The sequence below is a fragment of the Trichosurus vulpecula genome, chromosome 9 (genome assembly GCF_011100635.1).
Source record: "Trichosurus vulpecula isolate mTriVul1 chromosome 9, mTriVul1.pri, whole genome shotgun sequence".
Lineage (NCBI taxonomy): Eukaryota > Metazoa > Chordata > Mammalia > Diprotodontia > Phalangeridae > Trichosurus > Trichosurus vulpecula.
The window spans coordinates 155,101,679-155,125,747 of record NC_050581.1 but is presented as its reverse complement, the minus strand read 5'-3'; the positions used below and the strand labels follow the sequence as shown (position 1 = coordinate 155,125,747).

General features: G+C 37.6%; 1 protein-coding gene across 2 annotated transcripts in view; it reads right to left on the bottom strand.

The window, feature by feature from the left end:
- Positions 1-284: 284 nt before the first annotated feature.
- Positions 285-24,069, bottom strand: part of RAD18 (RAD18 E3 ubiquitin protein ligase) — a 117,256-nt gene continuing 93,471 nt past the window's right edge. Inside the window, exons 12-13 of one of the 2 annotated variants that reach the window (XM_036738471.1) lie at positions 15,639-15,695; positions 285-2,765 (exon numbers count right to left, since the gene is read on the bottom strand). In XM_036738471.1, coding sequence (XP_036594366.1) covers positions 2,663-2,765; positions 15,639-15,695 — 160 coding nt within the window. In that variant the 3' untranslated portion in view covers positions 285-2,662. The remainder of the gene's footprint in view (positions 2,766-15,638; positions 15,696-24,069) is intronic. The other variant, XM_036738472.1, reaches the window with a different exon arrangement.

The following is a 24,069-nucleotide window of genomic DNA, read 5'->3' as shown; positions in this document are numbered from 1 at the left end:
GTTCCTCATAATAATTCAGCTAATTAGAAAATATTAATAATGATGCTCTGGTCATGAATTCATCTTCCTTCAGGCCAACCAGCACCACAGACAAAAACTGCTCACAGATGGTAGTCCTAACCCTGGACAGTCATCTTCTAACTTCATACTTCTCTCAATAAAGGGAACTAGGTGAGAATACAGGTGACTCAACAAAAATCCTCTGCTACTGAAAAAGAAAAAGTCTCTATCATACCAGGTATGTTCTCCTCTAATGATGGGACAAAATATTCACATTCACATATAGGTAACATATTATCTTTATTTAGGATATTTAAATATGCACTTGTCACACCAGTATCATTGTAACAGTTCTAAATTGCCACATGGCAAACGAAATAATCCCAGAGCAGGAGACTAAATTATCAAGGTACTGATAGAGCTTTTTATAATAGCAAAGAACAGCTACATTTGTTAGAGAAGCTTCTGAAAGCAGGCCTTAACTTATTTGTAGAAAAATAATTTAACTTAATGTTTCACCTTGATGGCGCTGAGACGAAAGGGGTGCTTTCAAATCTTTCAACTAAAAAGAAGCTACTGACTTAATTCACAAAAATTTATTAGGCATTGACTATGCACTGAGTGCTGGGAATACAGAGACAAAAACAAAGCAGTCCCTACCTTCAGGGAGTTGTTTTGAGGGATACAAAATGAATACAGAGAAGTAAATACAAAGTAATTTCAGAAGGAAGAGAGCATTCACAATTCGAGGTCAGGAAAGGCTTCACAAAGAAGACTGAGGATTAAGAGAATACCTCAATATAGAGAAAGCTATGGATTCTACCAGTTGGAGGTGAGGAGAGAGTACCTCCCAGACACAGGAGACAACTTGCATAAAGTCATAGAGAAAAAAAAACTATGTTGAGTTCAGAAAACAATTCATAACAGACTGTGTTACATAATTATATATGATGCCTCATTTTAACATAAATTGTAGCGCAGGTATGAAAATCCTTCAGTCTTAAGCACTATTTTGTTAAAATTGTTCACCTTTGCCTCCTATTCTGGGCTCCAGTCCATACTTATCAAAATGAGACATTCTTATGTAACTATATGATACAGGGTAGTCATAAAAAAGACAAAATGTCATTTTGATTAGGAAATTAACTCAACCCTCAGACATACTAAGACTCCACTTTTTAACTTCAGTTCCCAAACATATAATGGAGAGGAAAGGTCAATGGGGACAGACTTTGGAAATAGGCAGAAATTAATGTTGTCACTAGCAAATTTAGAAATGTGTTGTCGTCATATTACTAGTGCTTGCTCCTGTCCTTTAATGAACTCTTAGTATGCTAAGTGGAGAGGTAGAAATTTGGGGCTTTGTAGTACAAAGAGTGGCCCTGAGAAATCTGGGGGAGGGGGGGACACCAGATAATATTTCAACAAGCATTTATTAGACATCAGGCGTCATTCTGCAGGTAGGTAAGAATTCCTCCTGGCCCATTTAATGGCTAAAGTATTCATAGTGCATATTCTTTTAAAGGCACATTTTATACATAATGACTACAACAATATAAACTGAGTCAACATAGAGAAGCAAAAAAACTATGGCCAAACACAACAGCCAACAATTAGCATTATACTGCAAAGTTAAAGCACACATCTCCTTTCCAAACAACTTATAATCAAGCTATTTTCTCTGAGAATGTATTTTTAAAAGGGATTTGTTTGAATGCTTGTTGGGGAAGCATCTGTTGTGCCAATACATAATATATCCAATCTTATTTTTAATGTAAATAAAGGCATATTTAGATTGACATATGAAGTACTCAATTTATTTATTCATAAATTTTAATTGTCAGAAATATAAAATATCAAGACTATGGTTTAGGAATTATTAGGTACAAATACTAATCAGTGGAGTCATTTAAATCTTTAAGTGCCTTTTCGAGAGTTGTAATACATTTTATAATTATTTTAAAACATTGATGACTTTTTAAATGAAAATATTAATTAGTCTTTTATGCAAAAGTAACAGGCTGTCAAGCTAGGTGCATGATAACATTCTGCTAAATTATATCTACCAGGATTTAACACATAAAATCACTGTAATTTACTGTATGTTCCTAAATCAGAAACATAAATGAATGCTCACTTCAGTGGCCTGTACCCCACTTTCCACAGATACCCTACTGTCTTCTCCCACTACCAAGTTTTCCTACTTCTAGTCTCATTGGGGTGGGAAAGAAGCAGAAGCCCCTGGACTAGTAGAATAACTGGCCCATGGGTATTTTATGATTTTATGATATTTTATTAAATTATATGATATTAATTTTATGATAACCCCAGGGATATTTAATGATTAAGAAACAAAACCCAAGAGTTTGCCACTGTGCCAATAGCATTCCAACCCTGAGGGGAGTGAGATATGGCTGCGTATGACGGTGTTTAGTGATGGGGGAAGAAATGGAAGATCAAATAAGCAGGGTTTAAGATTTGTTTGGTTTGTGCAAGGCTGCGTTAAACAAAAGTCAGCATAAATGTATTATCAGCATCTTAAACAACCAATTTGAGAATTTTAACTTTCCCCATGGACAGACAAGACAAAGAATATGAAGTCCTTAGGATAACAAAATGTATCATACTTTGATCTCTGTACTTCGAAAAGTCAGCAGGAAGTCTAATTTTTGATACGCTTACTTCTTCTATTACTACAGTCGCTTTCTGGTGTTCTGGAACGACATGCTTTTCTAGTGCTCATCTTCTTGCTTTTATTTCTGCTTCTGGAAATAAAGAAAAAAAGTTGCATCTCAGAAAGAATCCTAATAGCATTTCTGAAAACTAAGCAAAAAACACATTCTATGTTTTCTTAATTTCACAAAATCACTAAATTTGAGAATTGGAAGGCACCTCCATGGCTATTCAAGTCCAATTCATACCAGAAAAAGAATCCCCCTAGTAATATACTTAACACTTTACCCTCTAGCCTCTTTTTGAAGATGCCCAAAGCTAAACTTATTACCACCCCAAATAACTCACTTCACTTGGAAGTAGCTCTAATCAATAGGAAATTTTCCTTAACATCAAACCTAAACCTGCTTCTTTGCCACTTCCACCAATTACTCCAGTTTCTGCCTTCTGAAACCAAACAGAACAGGTCTCATCCCTCTTCCACATGATGACTTTTTAGTTATCACCCCTCTTCCCTTTGGTCTTCCTTTTCCTCTCCAAATTAAACATCACTTGTTCTTTCAATTGATTCTCATATGGAAAGGAGTCAAAGCCTGTCACCATGTTGGTTGTATACCTCCGGCTAATCTCCTATTTATCTCAGTACTTCTTAATCTACAGTGCTGAGAAATGAACACAATACTCCAGGTGTAGTCTGGAGATAAGGGCAGAGTACAGGGTGTCCCTAAAGTGTGGACACACAGGAAATTTCATTAACATCTCATTAACCATTTCACCAAAGACTGTGTTGTTCAGCAACTTCTTTTTCTGGGGTATGCTAAAGGAGAAGATGTACTTACTGAAAATCACAGATGCTACACACTTGATTGAACACATAAAGAGTGAATGTGCTAAAATTGACATTGCATCAAGTTCACGTGAATCTTGCAAAGTGCATCAACCTTTGCATCACAAATGATGGAAATCATATTGAAGATGTTATTTGTTAATATTCTAATTAAATAAAATGTTGTTGAAAATTTCATTCATTTCATTTCTTGAAAATATGCATTTTTGCCTATGTGTCCAGACTTTAAGAACACCCTGTATAAGAGTCTCGGTCAGTCAACAAGCATTTATTAAGTTCTTAACTACATGCCAGGCACTGTGCTAAGTGATGGGAATATAAATATAAGCCAAAAAAAAACTAGTTCCTAGCTTCAAGGAGTTTATACTCTAATGGGAGAAGACAACATATATAAGGAAGTTTAAAAATGGATGGTTGGATGGTGGGGGAAGGTATCCACATGGGGTTGGTGAAGTCCAGAGAGGCAGCAGCAGCATGACTGGCCTGGACCCTTCCACAAAATGGAGGTTTGGGAGAAAACACCAATGGGAGAAAGGAGGGAGGTATGTTCTAGGGGGAGAATAGGACTCCACAGTAAGATTATCATTGGCTTATTCCTGAAAGCTGTTCATCTCTTAATGCACCCCAATATTGCATCAGATGTTTTGGTTGCCATATCACACTATTCCTGAGCTTGAAGTACAAAAACAACCCCCCCCACCCAGATCTTTTCCCTACAAACATATCAAGCCATGACTGCCTTATCTCTTACTCGTGAAGTCAACTTTTGAATCCACCAGCAATGCAACCTATTTATCTCTATTAAATGTCACCTACTTAGACGCAGTCCAATCTTTTAGCCTGTCAAGATACTTAAGATCCTATCAGTCAATGTGTCTTCCCTTTCTCTTCTAAATCCTCTGCAATCTGTCTTTGGATCCCATTATTCAAATGAAATTGATCTCTCCAAAGTTACCAATGATCTCTCAATTGCCAAATCCAACGGCAATTTCTTAAAGCTCATCATTCTTGACCTCTACACCCCATTTGGCACAGTCAGCAACCTTCTTGTCCTGAATACTCCTTCCTCTCTGGATTTTTGTGACTGCTCTTTCCTATCTGTCTGACCACTCCTTAATCACCTTTGCTGAATCTTTATCCATATGTGCCATGCTCACTAAGTGTGGGTGTTCCTTAAGGTTTTGTCCTAGGCTGTCTTCTCTATTCTCTTTATACCCACTTACTTAGTGATCTTCATCACTTTCCAAGGATTCAATTACCATGTTTATGCAAATGATTCTAGCTCTAGATACTCTCCTTTGTTCCAATCCCATATTATCAACTTCCTATCGGATACTTAGAACTAGATTTCCATAGGCATCTCAAATTCAACATGTCTAAAAGAACTCATCATCTTTCTCCACAAATCCACCACCTTACAAAATTCCTTATTGCTGCTGAGGTTACCACCAACCTTCTAGACTTTTTTATCATCTTTCTTTTATCCAAGTCATTGATGAAATACTAAACAGTCCAGGGCCAAGCTTATATACCTAAGGACTTCTACCAGAGACCTCCTTCCAGTTGATGTCAAACCATTCATGACTAATTTTTCAATCTGGCCATTCATACAGTTCTGAATCCATCTAACTGTACTCTTACCTAAGCCACACCTCTCTATTTCTGTCTACAAGAATAGAATGATACACTTTACCAAACGTTTTGCTAAAAATTTTACTTAACTACATCAAGGATATTCTTCTGAACTATCACTTTAGGAATCATGTCAAAAAAGTAAATAAATTCAGTTTGGCATGACCTGTTCTTTTATTGGGGGGGTGGGGGGGAAGGAGGCAGGGCAATTGGGGTTAAGTGATTTGCCCAAGGTCACACAGATAGTAAGTGTGTCAAGTGTCTGAGGCAGAATTTGAACTCAGGTCCTCCTGATTCCAGGGCTGGTACTCTACTCACTGCAACACCTAGCTGCCCCCTAGCATGACCTGTTCTTAAGGAAGTCTCTAAGATCACCAGTTCCTTTTCTAGATATTCAGTAATCACAGAATTTTATAGTTATGAAGGACTTTGGTAGTAATCTAGTCTAACCCATACCTGAAAGAAATATCCAACAAAATATACTCTAAAAGTCTTGGTTATCCAATTTCTACTAAAAGAACTCCAAGGAGGACTACACTATCTATTGAAATAGCCCTTTCTACTTTTGGACAGCATCAATTATTAGGAAGAACATGAAGCTTAAATTTGTCTTCCATGCATTGTTCCTGGTTCTGTCCTCTGGGATAAAAAAAAAAACAAATCTAATCTACCTTCCTCATAATAGCCCTTCAGAGGCTTGAACACAGGTGTCTCCTGAGTCCCCCATTTCCTACCCAGAATTCTGCAAAGAATCAACATCAAGCTTACTGGCCTATGATTTGGAGACTACTCTCTTTTGAAAATGAGAATTATGTTTACTTTTCTCTGATCCCATGATTCAAAGCCATTCCCAAGTTCCATGATCTTTCAAATATCAATGATATCATCACATCCACCAGTTCTTTTAGTATCCCAGGATATAGTTCATGTGGGCCAAGAATCTTGAATTCGTCAGTGGCAGTTAGGTGTTCTCTTATCATGTGGTAATTATAAATGCTTACTTTTGTTAGGAAATGAACATCTGAGATATTTTACAGGATGAGGCAGAAAGCAAGCTATATTTAGTATCCTGGTGATATATGGAATGGAAAAATCCCCCCTATGACCACTGAACTATAATAAATTACAAAAACTTAGGAACACTACAAAATGGCAGGGGAGGGGCATGGGCAGAGGGAGAATCAAATTGATCCTTAAAAAAGTCATAAAAACTTCAAGAAAATTCAGTAATGGTTAAGAAAACAAGCTCATTAAGAGCTTGACTAATTTTTTTAAATTGGATTGTTGATGTCATGTTAATTCATACTTTTCCTCACAAATTCCCAGTTATAATTCTCATTGAATATATTAATATTTAAGGAAACTAGCAGCTCAAAATACAAGTAAAAATCTGCCAATTTACGGTTTTCTTGGAAGTAAGACTATTTCTTCCTTTTGATAAAAGTCTTTAAAAAAGTATGAGGATTTTTTTTTAATTCTGTCATTAAAATGACATAAAGGATAAAGATTCGAATTCTTTTCAACAATCAATTGGGGGGACACAGGGAAGAAGTGTCAATCCACGTAACATCACCTGTGTCCTTTGCTAATATACTACAAATTTGTTTTAGTATGATCTGATGGAGCTATTAAGCTAACACTTCTTGACCTAATTATACTATTTACAAAATCAAGTCTAATACATTCTTGTCCACAATAAAGAAGTTATTTCTCACATAAAGATGACTGTTTCCTTTCTCATAAAATTACTCCATAACATGAGAAGTAGAGATTCCCATGCCCTACCAGCCAAGAAAAAGCAATCTACTCTACACCAAAAAGGAACATTAATTCAGGAGTTTGGCTGAGATTTCTCAGTGATGTCACCCTGGTTCAGGGAGGGAGAACTGAAGCTTCCGGCACTGCCTAATAATGAGTCTGGGGCACAGAAGCAAAGCAGACTTTCTTCCATAGCTCTTGAATAAGAAATGTGAAGCCAACAAAAGTATATTGGGGACACAAATGCGACAACTTGGGCAAAAGAATGCCAGAACAACTTGGAAAGCAAGAGGGGATTTTTTTTTGGTCCAATTTCTTAATAGGTTTCACCAATAAATCACAAGCTAAGAGAAGTAAAATGAAAAACTGTCTCAGTCTGTCTAGAAGTATTGTGATTTATATTAGGGCACCATGCCAATGAAAAAGCACTTAGGAAAAGGCAATTTAAAGTCACAATACTTCTAAAATACATTATAAACTTTAAACCAGAGTCCTTCAAATTGGCTCATTGTGAATGAAAATGCCAATATGCTATTACATGTCAGCTTCCTTGTATTCAATTCCATTTGTGTCATTCCAACCAATTGGTTCAATTATACATTTGATATCATCTATTTAAAGACAAACAATTCTATTCCCAAACTTAGAAAAAGCAGTCTGTGGATTCCTTAATGAAATGATGGTATAAACTAAAAAGTCACCTTCTCTAAAAGGTCCCTTTGTCTAGAGAAGTATATTTCATTTTCCACTAAAGTAACTAAGAAAGAGAGGCAGCATGGTGTGTAGTAAGAACCCAGGAAGACTTGTTTTAAAGTTCTGTTTCTGATATTTACTGGCAGACGGGAGGCACAGTGAATAGTGCTAAATTCAAATCTGGCCTGAGACACTTACCTGCCACATGGTCTTGGGAGTCACTTAACCTCTGTCTGCCTCAGTTTCCTCAACTGTAAAATGGAGGCAACAATAGCACCTTCCTTCCAGGGTTGTTGTGAGAATCAAATGAAACAATAATTATAAAAGTCCTTAGCCCAATGCTAGCACACAGTAGGTGCTTTATAAATGCTAATTATTTTTATTAATTATTATGATATAATCCTAAGCAAGTCATTTAATCTCTCAGCATCTCAGACAATTCCCTGTTCTACGAACAGCAGAATAATTGCCAATCTGCATCAGTAGACCTGTATTTTGTTCATAGGACCATCCATTTAGAGTTAGAAGGGAATATTGAGGAACTCATTCAGAAACACATTAATAAAAATTAATAAGTAAAAAAAGCCAAGGACTAGAACCCAGGTCTTACGGCTTCAAGCCCAGTGATCTTTCTACTAAACCACACAGCCTTCCAATTTACATTAGGCAACTTAACATAGTAGAAAGAACCCTTGTCTGTTCATTAAACTTGGTTTTCAGTGCTGACTCTCCCATTCACTAAGTATGTGGCCTCAGACAATTCAATGAGCTTCTCTGGGTCTTGGCTTACTTTTAGCTACCTAAGTAAAAGGAGAACATCCTACAATACATTTGCAGTGAAGTTTTTTCAAAATACATTAATGTTCCATGGAATGCAACAAGGTTCTCAAAATGCTCCCATTTGTGGAGAAATGGAATTAAAAATCACTTAATATTTCTAAAGTGTACAAAGTACAACTAGCCTTTGCACACTACAAATGAACACTCTTCTTACCAAAAGGCTGATCTAACCACCCACAATGCTAAAACAGAGTAGATTAAAAATGCATATTACCTACATATAATTGGGAAGAGCGGTGGTCTCTCAAATTAATCCACCATTATATAGATCTTGGATGAATGAGGTGGATGGAAGGCTTGCAATCTTATCAACAGGGCTTGGCACAACACTGAATATAAGGAAGAGATTAGGCTATTTTGTATTTAGGAAATTCTGCAACACTTTCAATGATCTAAAAAAAGCCTCTCAATGCCAATATTCTTTCAGTGATGTTATATGGCTACAAGTCTTTGAACAACATAATCCGTGAAGAATCAAAATCATAAGTAAGCAGGGGACAGAAGGACAAAGATGAACAAATCCCTGTCCACAAGGAGCTTACATTTTACTGAAGTAGACAACATGTACATGTTTAAGTATATACAAAATATATACAGTACAAGGTAATTCAGTGCAAATAAATACAGCACAAAGGGGTAGGGGAACCGGCAGCTGGGGGGAATTAAGGAAAGGGCTCATGTAGTAGGTAGTTTTAGAGATGAACGTTGAAAGAAACTCAGGATTATAAGATGTGGAGGTAGAGAGGAAGTACATTCCAGGCTAGGGCACAGGCTTGGAGAAAGGAGATAGAATGTCCTATGAGAAGAATAACAAAAAGGTCAGGTAGGCAGAACCAAAGAGTGCTAAGAAACATTAAGGGGGTGGGGGGAAGGAGTGTGTGTGTGTGTGTGTGTGTGTGTGTGTGTGTGTGTGATGAGACTGCAGCCAGGTTGTAAGTGGTATTATATGCCAAACAGAAGGCTTCACTTGTTTCTAAAGGCAAAGGGGAGCTACTAAAGTTTATTTAGCAGGGGAGTGAGCTAGTCTGACCTGCTTCAGGAATATCATCTCTGTAGCTGTGTTGAGAATGGATTCAAGAGAGGAGATACATGTGGCAAGGAAAACAGGAGTTTAGAGCAACATCATTAGTTAAGAGGTAATAAGGGCCAGAATTAGGATGGTGGCTTTGTGAGTGGAGGGAAGGTGACTGATGTGAGATGTTTTGGAAGGAGAATCTACAAGGCTTGCCAACTGACTGGATATGTGGAGTAAAGGAAAGTAAGGAGTTAAGGATGATTCAGAGGTTGCAAACATGGATGACCAGAAAGACAGTGGACTCCTAGACAGAAACAGGGAAGTTAGGAAGAAGGGTAAGTTTTAGGGGGGAAACAGTGAGTTCTGTCATGGACGTTGTTAAGTTTGAGATGTCCATATGGCATCTAGTTCAAAATGTCCACTAAGCAGTTGGTAATTTGGGATTGAAGTTCAGGTGAGAAAGAGAGAGAACACCATTAGATGTGCACATCTAGTAATCATCTGTGTAGCAATGATAATTGAACTGTTGGGAAATGATGTGAGGTCACCAAGTGAGATAGTACAGAAAGAAAAGAGAATTCTGGACAGAGCCTAGAAGTACTCCTAAAATTAGCAGGCAAAGAAAGGATGCAGATTCAGCAAAGTAGGCTGACAATGAGCAAATAAGTATGAGGAGAACCAACAAAAATCAGTGCCATGAAAACCCAAAGAGGAGAGAGTATCCAAGAGGGGTGGGATGTTTTGGAAGGAGAATCTAGAAGGCTTGCTTTATTAAATACTACAGAGAGGTCAAGAAAAATGAGGATTGAGAAAAAAAAGCCAATGGATTTAGCAAAGCTGAGATCACTGGTAACTTTAGAGGAAGGGGTTTCAGTAGAACGATGAGGTCAGAAACCATGTTGCAAGTGTTTGCGAAGGGGTAAAAGCAAAGGAAGTGGCATCAGTGAGTGTAGACAGCTTTTCCAAGGTGTAGATAGATAGATACATAGACAGACAGACATTTCATTTCTAAAGAAATACTAGGTGAATATTCTTAGTCGTAAAAGTTACAAATATTATACCCAGATCACTTTACATGACTAATGGTGGAGTTTTTTTTCTATCTGATTTCCTAGTTGCATGTAAAAACTTTTATTTTTTGTTTTTGAACAACTGTTTTTAAAACTTTGAGTTCCAAATTCTCTCCCCTCTTCCCTCCCCACCCACCCTTCCTAAGAAGGCAAGCAATTCAACATAGGACACATGCATATCATTATGTAAAACCCGTCCACAATACTCATGTTGTGAAAGACTAACTATATTTTGCTCCTTCCTAACCTATCCCCCTTTATTCAATTTTCTCCCTTGACCCTGTCCCTTTTCGAAAGTGTTTGTTTTTTATTACCTCCTCCTCCTATCTGCCCTCCCTTCTATCATCCCCCCTTTTTTATCTTCTTCCTCCTTCTTTCCTGTGGGGTAAGATACCCAATAGAGTGATAGAGTGTGTATGGTATTCCCTCCTCCAGTCAAATCAGATGAGAGCAAGATTTACTCATTCTTCCTCACCTGCCCTCTCCCCTCCTCCTACAGAACCACTTTTTCTTGCCACTTTTATGCGAGATAATTTACCCCATTCTATCTCTCCCTTTCTCCCTCTCTCAATATATTCCTCTCTCATCCCTTAATTTGATTTTATTTTTTTAGATATCATCCCTTCATATTCAACTCACCCTGTGCCCTCTGTCTATATATATATATGTATATATATATATGTATGTATATATATATATATATATACACATACATATATACATACACACACACACACACACACACACACACACACACACACATATATAAGCATATTCCCTTCAGCTACCCTAATACTGAGGTCTCATAAATTATACACATCATCTTTCCATGTAGGAATGTAAACAAAACAGTTCAACTTTAGTAAGTCCCTTATCATTTCTCTTTCTTGTTTACCTTTTCATGCTTCTCTTGATTCTTGCGTTTGAAAGTCAAATTTTCTATTCAGCTCTGGTCTTTTCACTGAGAAAGCTTGAAAGTCCTCTATATTATTGAAAATCCATATTTTTTCTTGGAGCAATATACTCTATTTTACCCTTTGGCTCTAGAATATCAGGGCAGTTCTCCTCGATAATTTCTTGAAAGATGATATCTAGGCTATTTTTTTGATCATGGCTTTCAGGTAGTCCAATAATTTTTAAATTATCTCTCCTGGATCTATTTTCTAGGTCAGTGGTTTTTCTAATGAGATATTTCATATTGTCTTCCACTTTTTCATTCCTTTGGTTCTGTTTTAAAATATCTTGATTTCTCAGAAAGTCACTAGCTTCCACTTGCTCCAATCTAATTTTTAAGGTAGTGTTTTCTTCAGTGGTCTTTTGGACCTCCTTTTTCCATTTGGCTAATTCTGCCTTTCAAGGCATTCTTCTCCTCATTGGCTTTTTGGAGCTCTTTTGCCATTTGAGTTAGTCTATTTTTTAAGGTGTTGTTTTCTTCAGTATTTTTTTTCAGTATTTTTTGGGGTCTCCTTTAGCAAGTCATTGACTTGTTTTTCATGATTTTCTCATATCATTCTCATTTCTCTTTCCAATTTTTCCTCTACTTCTCTAACTTGCTTTTCCAAATCCTTTTTGAGCTCTTCCATGGCCTGACACCAGTTCATGTTTTTCTTGGAGGCTTTTGTTGTAGGCTCTTTGACTTTGTTGACTTCTTCTGGTTGTATGTTTTGGTCTTCTTTGTCACCAAAGAAAGATTCCAAAGTCTGAGACTGAATCTGAGTGTGTTTTCGCTGCCTGGCCATGTTCCCAGCCAACTTACTTGACTTGAGTTTTTTGTCGGGGTATGACTGCTTGTAGAGTAAAGAGTACTTTGTTCCAAGCTTGAGGGGATGCGTTGTCGTTTTCAGAGCTATTTCTATACAGCCAGCTCAGCCACACCAGCACTCCTCCTTCCCCAAGAGCCACCAACCTGGACCTGACTCAGATCTTAAGCAGGCTGTGCACTCCTGCTCTGATCTGCCACTTAATTCCTCCCACAGCGTGGGCCTGGGGCCAGAAGCAACTGCAGCTGTAGTTCTGTAGCTGCACCATCCCTGCTACCCCCGGGGCAGTTGGCCTAACCATGAACTCCTATCACTCTGTCCCCCACAGCTTTTCCCACTAACCTTCTCTGTTGTCTTTGGTGTTTGTGGGTTGAGAAGTCTGGTAACTGCCACAGCTCACTGATTCAGGGCGCTAGGGCCCGCTCCACCCGGCTCCTGGTCTGGTTGGTCCTGCCGCCGCCCATGCTGGACTCTGCTCCACCACGCTCCAAGCTCCGTGCGTGATAGACCTTACCCAGAGATCATCCAGGCTGTCCTAGGCTGGAGCCCTGCTTCCCTCCACTATTTCATGGTTCTGCAGTTCTTCTCTGTTGTCTTTGGTGTTTGTGGGTTGAGAAGTCTGGTAACTGCCACAGCTCACTGATTCAGGGCACTAGGGCCCACTCCGCCCAGCTCCTGGTCTGGTTGATCGGGTCCGCTCCCCTCCACTCCCAGCAACATGTGCAATAGACCTCACCCAGCAACCATCCAGGCTGTCCTGGGCTAGAGCCCTGCTTCCCTCTGCTATTTTGTGGGTTCTGCAGTTCTAGAATTTGTTCAGAGCCATTTTTATAGGTTTTTGGAGGGACCTGGCAGGGACCTCATGCAAGTCCCTGCTTTCCAGCTGCCATCTTGGCTCCACCCCTCAATGATCGAGTTTAAAGATATCAAAATTATAAACATGCCTTCTTTAAACATACGAAATGCTCATAGGTAATGGACAAATTATTTGACAAATGAAATGAAAATTAGGTTATAAAAAAAGAAGATAGGCCTGCATTTTCAGATTTTGTAGGGAGACCAATGAAATATCTTTTCTAATTTGATGCCCAGTGGACTTCTAAGACAAAATGGCAACCAACTGCAAAGGTAACATTTTAAAAGACAAATAGTGATTTTCATTCCTTATATAGTTCCTGAAGTTGTCTATAGTATAAAGTACAATTTCCAGACACCCTGACCTATGCTCCCCAGTGGGACCGGAAAGCATTGCAGTTGACAGTATAGTAAAACGGAGATCTTTTCATCTTCTTATTTAACTTTGATAATTTTTTTCATTTTACTTCTTGTTCTTTTCAAAATGCAAGTAAACCTACTTCATACCCAAGAAATCCTGAGCCAAACCAAAAAATACTGCCCTGAGAATAAACATTTGTACTGTGGGAGCCAAACTTCTTTTCTGCTTGTGGAAATGTTACCTTATTTGGGACAATGTGTGGCTGTGAAAGCTAGATAGCTAAGGAATTAGGAGAATGTGGTAGAAAGGAGAGACTTTAGTATGCTCTAGGAGTACTATTTAAAATGTGATTTAGGTTCCCTTCAAATGTCCCCATAAATTTGAGATGGACATTTGTGAGCTGCTTTTTTTTTCAGATGAATCTGAGCCATTCAGATTTTTCCTATTTCCATTTAAGCTATATCAGAGTGTGAGCCCTTTGGAGACCAGGGTTGTAGCTGCCTAGACAATACTCCAGGATATGTGAAGTAGTTTTGAATAATTATGACTCTCAAAAGCCTATGTTATTACAAAAGCAAAATAAACAAACAAGTGTTTACTAAGGAGTAGGGCTGTATGGCTAACCCGAGCAAGGAATGGTACCAACCAAATACAAAGCAGTGAAAGACATGGTCCCTGCAGTTAAGAAAACTACTGTCTAGCAGGGACAATATATAAAAACAAAAAAGTTAACACTGGAAAAACGACAAAAAAGAAAATAATTTAAGTAGGAATACTAGGCAGTACATGGTTAGTTGCCAAATAAGTGAGCCAGACAATGAATGATATGAGTTTAGAGAAGAGAGCAATCAATGTAGGTTGTACAAAACTGGAAAGATTTTATGGAGAACAGGAAGGATGTCTGACCTTTAGAGGAGGGCATAATTTGAACACATGGACAAGAGGCCAGAGAAGTCATTATCAGCTGAGAGAATGACATAAGCAAAGGCAAAATATAAGGACTGTCTGAGGAATGGTAAATCTATCAATGTGACTAGTCTTATAACTAGCATGAATAATCACACCACATGATCAGTTCTACAGAATGGTCAGAATTATGGCAGCTCTTTCATAAGCCAATTACAAAACATGTGCCATCCAGTCTCCACTAGGCTGTAAGTGCCTTGCTGACTCTTAAACTCTGAACCCTCCCAGCACCTAGTACACAGTAGATGTACAATATATATCACTTGAATTGTCTCTTTACTCTCCAAAGACAGTCCTCAGCTGCTCTGCTATCTCCTCACTAAAGTAAAAAGACAGGAGCAAGACAGAGAAAGAGGTTTTATGAAAATGTAAGAAAAGTATATTGAATTCCTTGTCTCTGAATAGTTCATGGTAGTGTACACTTGATCATCTGACTGGAGCCTGAGCTAGAACCTGCACTCCTTCATTAATCAGGCTATCCTAGTTCTGTGATCCCATTTCTGGGCCAAAACACACAAAATGAATGTAAACTGGTAACATTATATTTAATTTGAAGTCTCTAACTATATAGAGCCCTGTGCTAAGTGTCATAGATTAAAAAGATAAAAACAATCCTAGCCCTTATGGGTATGATTTGTTTAAATAAGATCATGCATAAACATTACTTGATCTAACAAATTGGTTGAATAGTTATAATAATTTAAATAGTTCATGGTATACATTAATTTTGAAAGCTGTGATTATGTTTCGTTGGTTGCCATGGTCAAAGAATTTATCACCAAGTAGCTGGCCTACTGGCAATGAGCTTCTATGTATTAAGCTAAGTTTGTTCTGGGAAAACAGACATAGTCTGCTGCTAGAACCCTAATCAATTCCTTTGTAAAATGTCATCAGAAACATAAATGACTAGAAAAGGTGAGCCAGTCACATACTGAAAGTGAAGAATAAACAATAATAGCTGAATATTCTCTTGTACCCATTGGAAGGCAAGAGAAGTAGAGGAAGGAGCTCAGTACATAGAGCAGAAGATTAAAAGTAGAAAGTGAACAAAAGATGCACAGGATGAGAGAGCAAGAGAGGGTGTGATATGCATTGATAAAAAGAATACCCATATCAATGAGATCATGGAGCCATTGAACTATCCAGATAAATGATTATGCATCCTTACCTTGCTTCCAAAAACTCCTTTTCCTCTATGAGGTCTCTTATGATGTCTGAGCTGGAGCTAAAAGGACATGAGAGCATTATCATAGGGCATTTCTTAAGCTATTTGCAAGCTGCACTTTGATTGGCAAGGCACAAAGCAATGTACAATGACTGAGTCACTGCCCCTATAAAGTACTTCACAGTTCCACAGACTGGTCATAGTGCACATAGTGACAAAGAATCTATCCCTCTCAATATAATGGAGAAAACCTTTGTAGATATTAGCCTTATCCACTTAAAAAAGCATTTTAATAGGATGACAATATACAATTACATGGTGCTTTTGATAATCCCAGGTTGCTTCCCAGTCCAAAAGCCTATCTTTTCAACATGGTGCTCTACAGTTGCCCATCTTCAGATATCACAACCTGTGAGGAATTAAAAGTTGCAGACAGCCCAAATGGCAATGGGCACAAGTAAACTGCAGGTGTCTCCAGTGATGACATAGGCCCAAGAAAGGAGCAAATTCATTTGGTGAAATGTATAACTAGATAAGGAGATGTGCCTGGCCTGATGTTTGAGTCAGGAGCAGCATAGTCTAAGAGGGCATCACTGGCACTCTTAAGGAAGTCCTTCAGCCAGTTAAGTTAAACATTTGTGGAGAGTATAAAGAACAAAGAAAGGAAATGGGTGGGTGGTTTGTGTTCTGTACTAATGGAAGATTACACACACTGATAGGATCACAAATCCATTAAAGTACCTTGAGTGAATAACGATTGACTAGAGAAATTATGAATGTTTAGCACTGAGAAGAGAAGACTGGGGAGGAGGAGGCCTGAACAGAGAGGAAGAAGGTATAGTGGCTGTTTTCAAGTACCTGAGGGACTACCACATGAACTAAGGAATAAATTTGTCCTGCTTGGCTCCAGAAGGCAGAACCTGAAGCAATAGCTGGAAGCTACAAAGAGTCACATTTTATTTTACAGGGAGAGAGAGAGAGAGACAGAGAAACAGAGAGACAGAGAGAGAGAGAAGGGGGGAAAGGGAGAGGGAGAGAGAGAAAAAGAAGAAGAAAAAGAAGAAGAGAAGGAGAGAGAGAAGAGAGGGAAAGAGAGAGAGGGAGAGAGACGAAAAACAAAAAAAGGTGGGGGAGGATAGTCTACCTGGGGAAGTCATGAGTTCCCTTTCACCTCAGCTTTTCAAGAAAAGGCTGGGTGACCACTTGTTAGATAGCACAGGAGGTACTTTTCCAGGCAAGGGTTGGAATAAATGGTCTCTGAAAGGGCCCTTCCAACTCTAAACTCAGTGATTCTCATTCTATGAAATGTTGAAAAAGAAAAAGATAGGGCTGATGTGAAAATACCTCATAGATGAACTAACTGAATACTCTCTTTTTACAGAAAATGATTTGCTCAAGATCACACAGGTAGTAAGTAGCAGGACCAGGTTTTGAATCTGGGTGCTATAGCTTAGGATCAAGGTGATAGAAGTGTGTAACCTTCTACCGCATACAGGAATCCTCTCTGCAACATCCTTAACAGTTGGATTAACTAGCATCTGTTTAAACATAAATCAGTTTACTTAAACTGGCTTCATTTTCCTTACCTCTGAAATGAGATTAAATGAGAAAATCAGACTAGATGACCTATAAGGAGAACCAAAGTAATGGAGCAGCAAAAGTTGGATTTAGAGCCAGAGGACATATTCAATTCCAATTCTGCCACTCACTGCCTGGAAGACTTTGGCTAAGACATTTAGTTAACCTCTCTGGCCCTCAGTTTCTCATCTATAATATGAAGGGGTTAAATGAGGTGACTTCTGGGTCCTTTCCAGCTCTAAATCTATGTTCCTATGATCTCTTCCAGTTCCATAAATCTATGATTCTAACTTTTAGTGACAGGGACCTAAGCTATCCTCAACCCTACTCACCTTCACCTAACTGAAGCTTTTCCTAATGTGATCAGAATAGACAAAGTAAGCAAGAAATGGAGGTGCTGGATGGATTTGTCTGCAATATGAATCAATGACAGAAAATGAGTTTCCTAAATAGGAAAGGCAGGATGGAAGAGTGGGAAGAGTAGTAGACCTAGAAGTCAGGAAGACCTGAGAAGCAATTCAATGCAATTCAAGAAACATTTATTAAGCCTCTATGATTTCCATGATACTGTGCTAGGCATTGTGGGTAAAAAGACAAAGATGAAAAAAAAATCATGACTTTCAGGAGTTTGACATTCCACTTACTATGTGACTATGGGCAAGTCACTTATTCTTTCCAGGTTAAAGTTTTCTCATCTGTAAAACTGGAATTACAATACCTGCAGTACCTACTTCACAACTTGTTGTGAGGTTGAAATGAGATTATGTATCAGAAATGTTTTGCAAACCTCAAAGCACTATATAAACACCAGTTGTTATCATTAATAGTAGTTGGGTGCAGGGGAGGCTTTACATCTTTATATGAAATAATTCATGGACAGTCCTCGGTCTGCCACAGACACATAAATAAACTTCACTAAAAGTTTGTTCCTATGAGTTAAATGATTGTCTTCTATTAAACTAAAATAAGTCTGAGGGGCAAACATAGTAAGTCCTTATCAGTCACTTATACTTGTGTGAACTAGTTCACATCCTTTACAGCATGGCAGCGACTCATGGGAAGATTTTGATAGAGAAGAGAAATAGAGCAGAGTATTGGGTATTCTAATGGGAAGAGGCAGAGGGTAATAAATAGGGAGGTGGGAAAGCACCAAGAATAAATTCCCCCCTACTTCACAATTTTGCTGAGGTTCAGCTCTGGTTAGACGGATACAGATTATAACAACAACAATAATAATAATGATGCAGATAATATCCTTGACTACAATCCTGCAAAAATTAGAGACTCTTCTTGGGTGAGATTGTAGATCATAAGTAATTATATAGAATAGTCCCTTCTCCACTCTTCCTAAGACATCTAGATGGAAATTTTACATGGTACTTAAGATAAATTAAACACCAAATGCAAGTTGTGAAAGTGGAGTGGAGAGGTAATACTTTGTACTGCTTGTCACATTTACCTGTCCAACTTTGATCCAGTTAGATCTGAGTCAAGTAGCAATAACAAGTTGGGAGAAGCTGGGGCCACATGGCCCAGGACCCAGCATCTCCCCACTGTCAAAAGATGGAATATGGAAATTGAGAGAGCAGGTTTCCTTTCTTTTTTAACACAATGGTTACAAAGCATTCAACCCATTCCAGATAAGTAAGCAGAATAGTCAACCCTGTCAACTAACTCAGTATGTTGTATGATCAATTTACACTGGAGCTTTCAGAGTACCAGCTAAAGCCAATGGCTTGTTAAAGGAAAATATTTGCGGTGCATTAAGGACACAAACCTAAAAGGTTTCTTAGTGATGTGATGCCACATCAATGAAAACAGATGGTAGAAGAGGAAATTTTAAAAATCTACAAAACCTCTGAAAGTTGCCTATTCCTTTTACCATAAATGACATCGACTTCCAGGTTGAGTCATCTAACAACTTAGCTCTAACAGTTCCTTAACTTAACCTCCAATGACTCTCATTTTCACTGCTTCAGCCATCCACCACAATGGCCAGTAATCAGGTATTATCTTTGACCACCCCTTCTTAAAACTCTCTGCCCTTCCTTGATTGTGTGGCACTGAATTATCCTGATTCTCTTCCCTCATAGATGTTTCTTCTATATTCTGTACAGGTATTTCATAAGTTCTACAAGGCTGTGCCAGTGAAGCACAATCTCTGGTAGATCCCTCTGAAGAGGCCTGCTTAGGTGTCTGGTGCAGGACTGCTGACCCAGGCTGAATTTTTCTAAACAGGTGCCCATCTACTTGGGAATGGCGGAAGAAATTATGGCATAGTATGGAATATTATTATGCCATAAGAAATCATGAAAGAGAACCATGAGACTTGTATGAATTGATGCAGAGAGAAGTGAGCAGAGAACAATTTTTATAATAACAAGTCAACAATAAGAATTTAAATGCTTGTTGACTTGACAAGAACACTTAAGATAAACTTTGAAACACTTAAGAACTCTAATCAATGAAATGACCAACCATCATTCTGGGAAAGAGATAACAAAGAATGTTATTAACTTCCGGAGAGAGAGGTAATGGACTCAAGATGTTGAATAAGACCTCTATTGTTGGACACGGTGAATATGGGGATTTTTTTTGACTTGACATTACATATCTCTTATAAAGGTTTTGCCTTTCTTTTTTTCAATTGGGGTGGAAGGGGGTGGGAGAGAAAAACAGTAAATGCTTGTAAATTGAAAATAAAATGAGAATTTTATAGCCACATCAATTCCCAAAGAATGTCTATTAAGGTATTGTTGTTATTTTATATTTTTCCCTGCTAATAATATATTTTTTTCTTTTTTCTTTACCTTTTAACATTCTAAACTTAACACCAAATAAAATGGGCATTTCCATAAACCTAGTAGAATAGAAAATTGTACATAAAATTGTAGGATCTCTACCCTATACAGCTTACTTTCCTTTCCAAGTATATAATAAATTCAACTTGTCTTTCAAAACTGTCCTGCTTGTCTATACTTTATTCTAGCCTTGCTTCTATTTTCTTTGTGTTTATTTTTTAAGTATTATCCATTGTGTAAAAAATGCTGAAAATTGCTTCAGTGACTTGTCATCTTGATTCCTATTTCATCAATCAACTAAAACTATTCTTTCCAATGTTACTAATAACCACAATAACTGTCAAAAACTATTGGCTTTTTTCTCAATTCTCCTCATTCTTGACCTCCTTAAAGCACATGCCACTGTTGATCAGCCTTTCCTCCTGGATATACTTCTGTCTCAGGGTTTTCAAGACACTGGTCTCCTCCTGCTTTTCTTCCTTCCTGTCTGTTTCTCAGAATCCTTTACCAAATCACCATCATTGTCATGACCCCTATCTGTGGGTGAATCTGAAGGCATATAGAAACATATCTGGCAGTGTTTCTTTTTTCTAGCCAAGATCTTACTGTCAAATTCAAGAGAAATGAGGTAAACTCAGAAATGTGGAAAAAAGCAAGATCTTGGCTTACCTGTATATCTTGGTCTCTAGATTCTGCTTCACTTTGCTAATGGCAGGAATTTGATTACTACACATGCCGTTGCCACCTCTGAACTCAACTTTTCTTCTATCACCAGGGTGCAAAATCATCAGGACGTGTTATTTATCTAGTGCTGCTGGTACACACAGTACTTTAGAGAAGGTAAAAAGCAAGCCCATGACACAAAAATAACTCAATTTAAGGATTAGTTACAAAGGGTTTTTTAATGCAAAATTGACAATTGCCTTGATTTTACCTCTATCTTTCTCAGCTATTGAATTAGAATCATAGATTCAGAATTACAGGGAACTCAGCAACCTCTCTTGGTTTAACCCCCTCATTTTCTACATGAGAAGACTGAAAAAATCTATTGCTCTTTCCACTTTACTGGGATTATTTTTAAAATTTATTGTTTATTTTTATCATTATTTTCTTTTTTAAATTTTGAGTTCCAAATTCTCTCCCTCTCCCTCTCTCCCTCCCTCCCCCCACCTACTGAGAAGGCAAGCAAAATGGTATCAATTAATTATATATGTGAAATCATGTAAAATCTATTTTTAGGCATAATGCAACAAAAAAGCAAAAGGAAATAAAGGAAGAGAGGAAGTTATACTTAGTTTGCACTCAGATTTCATCAGTACTCTCTCTGGGAGTGGACAGCATTTTTTCATAATGACTCCTTTGGAATTGTCTCAGATCACTGTATTGATCAGAGTAGCCAAGTCTTTTGCAATTGACCCTCATTACACTGTTGTTACTATGCACAATGATCTTCCAGTTATTCTCATTTCACTTTGCATCAGTTCATATACATCTTTGTCATTTTTTTCTGAAACCACCCCTTGAGCATTTCTTATAGCATAACAGTATTCTATAACAATCATATGCCATGACTTGTTCAGTCATTCCCCAACTGATGAGCATCCCTTCAATTTCCAATTCTTTGCCACCATAAAAAGAGTAGCTATACATATTTTTGTACATATGGGTCCTTTTCCTTTTTCTTTGATCTCTTTGTGGTACAGACCCAGAAGTGGTATTGCTGAGTCAAAAGGTATAAACTTTTATAGCCCTTTGGGCATGGTTCCAAATTGTTCTGCAGAATGGTTGGGCCAGTTCATTACTCCACCAACAGTTCATTATTGTATATTTTTCCTCATCCCCTCCAAGATTTGTCATTTCTGACAGGTGTGAGGTAGTAACTCAGAGCTGTTTTAATTTGAATTTCTCGAAGGAATAGTGATTCAGAACACTACTCATATGATATAAATAATTTTGATCTCTCCTGGAAACTGCCTGCTCATATCCTATGACTATTTATTAACTGCAGAATGACTTGTTTTCTTATAAATTTGATTCGGTTCCCTATATATTTGGAGAAATAAGGTCTTTATCAGAGAAATTTGCTGTAAAAAACTTTGACATCACTTCATAGTCTATGGTACCTTTTTAGCAAAATATAATTTCACTGACTATCTCTTTTAATTAGGTCTATTTTTGCTTTTGTTTTGTCTAAGATCATGATTGCTATCCCTGCCTTTTTTACTTCAACTGAAGCATATTAGATTCTTCTTCAGACCTTTATTTTTTCCCTGTGTGTGTCTTTCTATTTCAAGTGTGTCTCTTGTAAACAATATATTGTTAGACTCTAGTTTCTAATCCATTCTACTATCTACTTCTACTTTATGAATGAGCTCATCCCATTCACCTTTACTGTTATGATTATTACCATATTTCCCACCATCTCATTTTATTTATCCTTCTCCCTCTTTTTTTTATCCTGGCCCTCCTCACAAATCTGTTTTCCTTCTGACCAGTGCCTGTCTCCCTTTAATCATCCTCTGCCCCACCTCTAACCCCATATCTCTTATCCTCTTTCCCTATTGGGTAAGATAGATTTCTATACCCAAATGAATATGTATAGATACTCTTCCCTCTTTGAACTAATTCTAATAAGAGGTTCAAGCATTGCCTGCCACACATGGTACCCCCATTTCCCCCTCCACTATAAAGATATCACATTCATCATAGGGGACTGGAATGCTAAAGTAGGAAATCAAAAGTTAATTGGAATAACAGACAAATTTGGTCCCAGAGTACAAAAGGAAGCATGGTAGAGGCTAATAGAGTTTTGTTGAGATAATTCACTGGTGTTGTGAACTAATCCAACCATTCTGGAGAGCAATTTCAAACTATACCCAAAGGGCTACAAAACTGTGCATACTCTTTGATCCAGCAATACAGCTACTAGGTCTATATCCCAAACAGATCTTTAAAAATGGAAAAGGACCCAGATGTACAAAAATATTTATAGCAGCTCTTTTTGTGGTGGCAAAGAATTGGAAATTGAGGGGATGCCCATCAATTGGGAGATGGCTGAACAAATTCTGCTATATGAATGTAATAGAATACTATTTTGCTATAAGAAATGATGAGCAGGCAAATTTCAGAAAAACCTGAAAGACTTACGTGAACTGATGCTGAATGAAGTGAGCAGAACCAGCAGAACACTGTACACAGTAACAGCAACATTGTACAATGATCAACTTTAACGGACCTGGCTCTTCTCAGTAATACAATGATCTAAGACAATTCCAAAAAATTCATGATGGAAAATGCTATCCACAGACAAAGAACTATGGAATCTGAATGCAGATCAAAGCATTCTATTTTCACTTTTTTTGTTTTTTTTTTTCTTTCTTATGGTGTTTCTTTTTTGTTCTGATTCTTCTTTCACAACATGACTAATGTGGAAATGTTTAATATGATTCTATATATATAATCTATATCGATTGCTTGCCATCTTAGGGAGGGGGGAGGGGAAGGAGGGAGGAAGAAAAAAATTTGGAACTCAAAATCTTATAGAAATGAATGTTGAAAACTATTTTTATATGTGATTCAAAAAATAAAATACCATTAAGTGGGGGAGGAAGGAAAAAAAAAAGATAACTTGCTTGGTCATAACAAACACTCTTTTTCAACAACCCAAAAGGCAACTCTATACATGGACACCACCAGATGGTCAAAATTGATATTTGATTGATTATATACTTGTAGCCAAAGGTAGAGAAGCTCTATATAGTCAGTTAAAACTAGACCTGGAGCTAACTCTGACTCAGATCATGAGCTTCTTATTACAAAATTCAAACTTAAACTGAAGAAAGTAGGGAAAACCATCAGACCATATAGGTATGACCTAAATAATATCCCTTATGAAATGAAGTGGAAGTGATGAATAGATTTAAAGGATTACATCTGGTAGAGAGAGTGTCTGAAGGACTATGGACAGAGGTTCACAATATTGTACAGGGAGCAGCAACAAAAAACATTCCAAAGAAGAAGAGCAAGAAAGCAAAATGGATATCTGATGAGGCTTT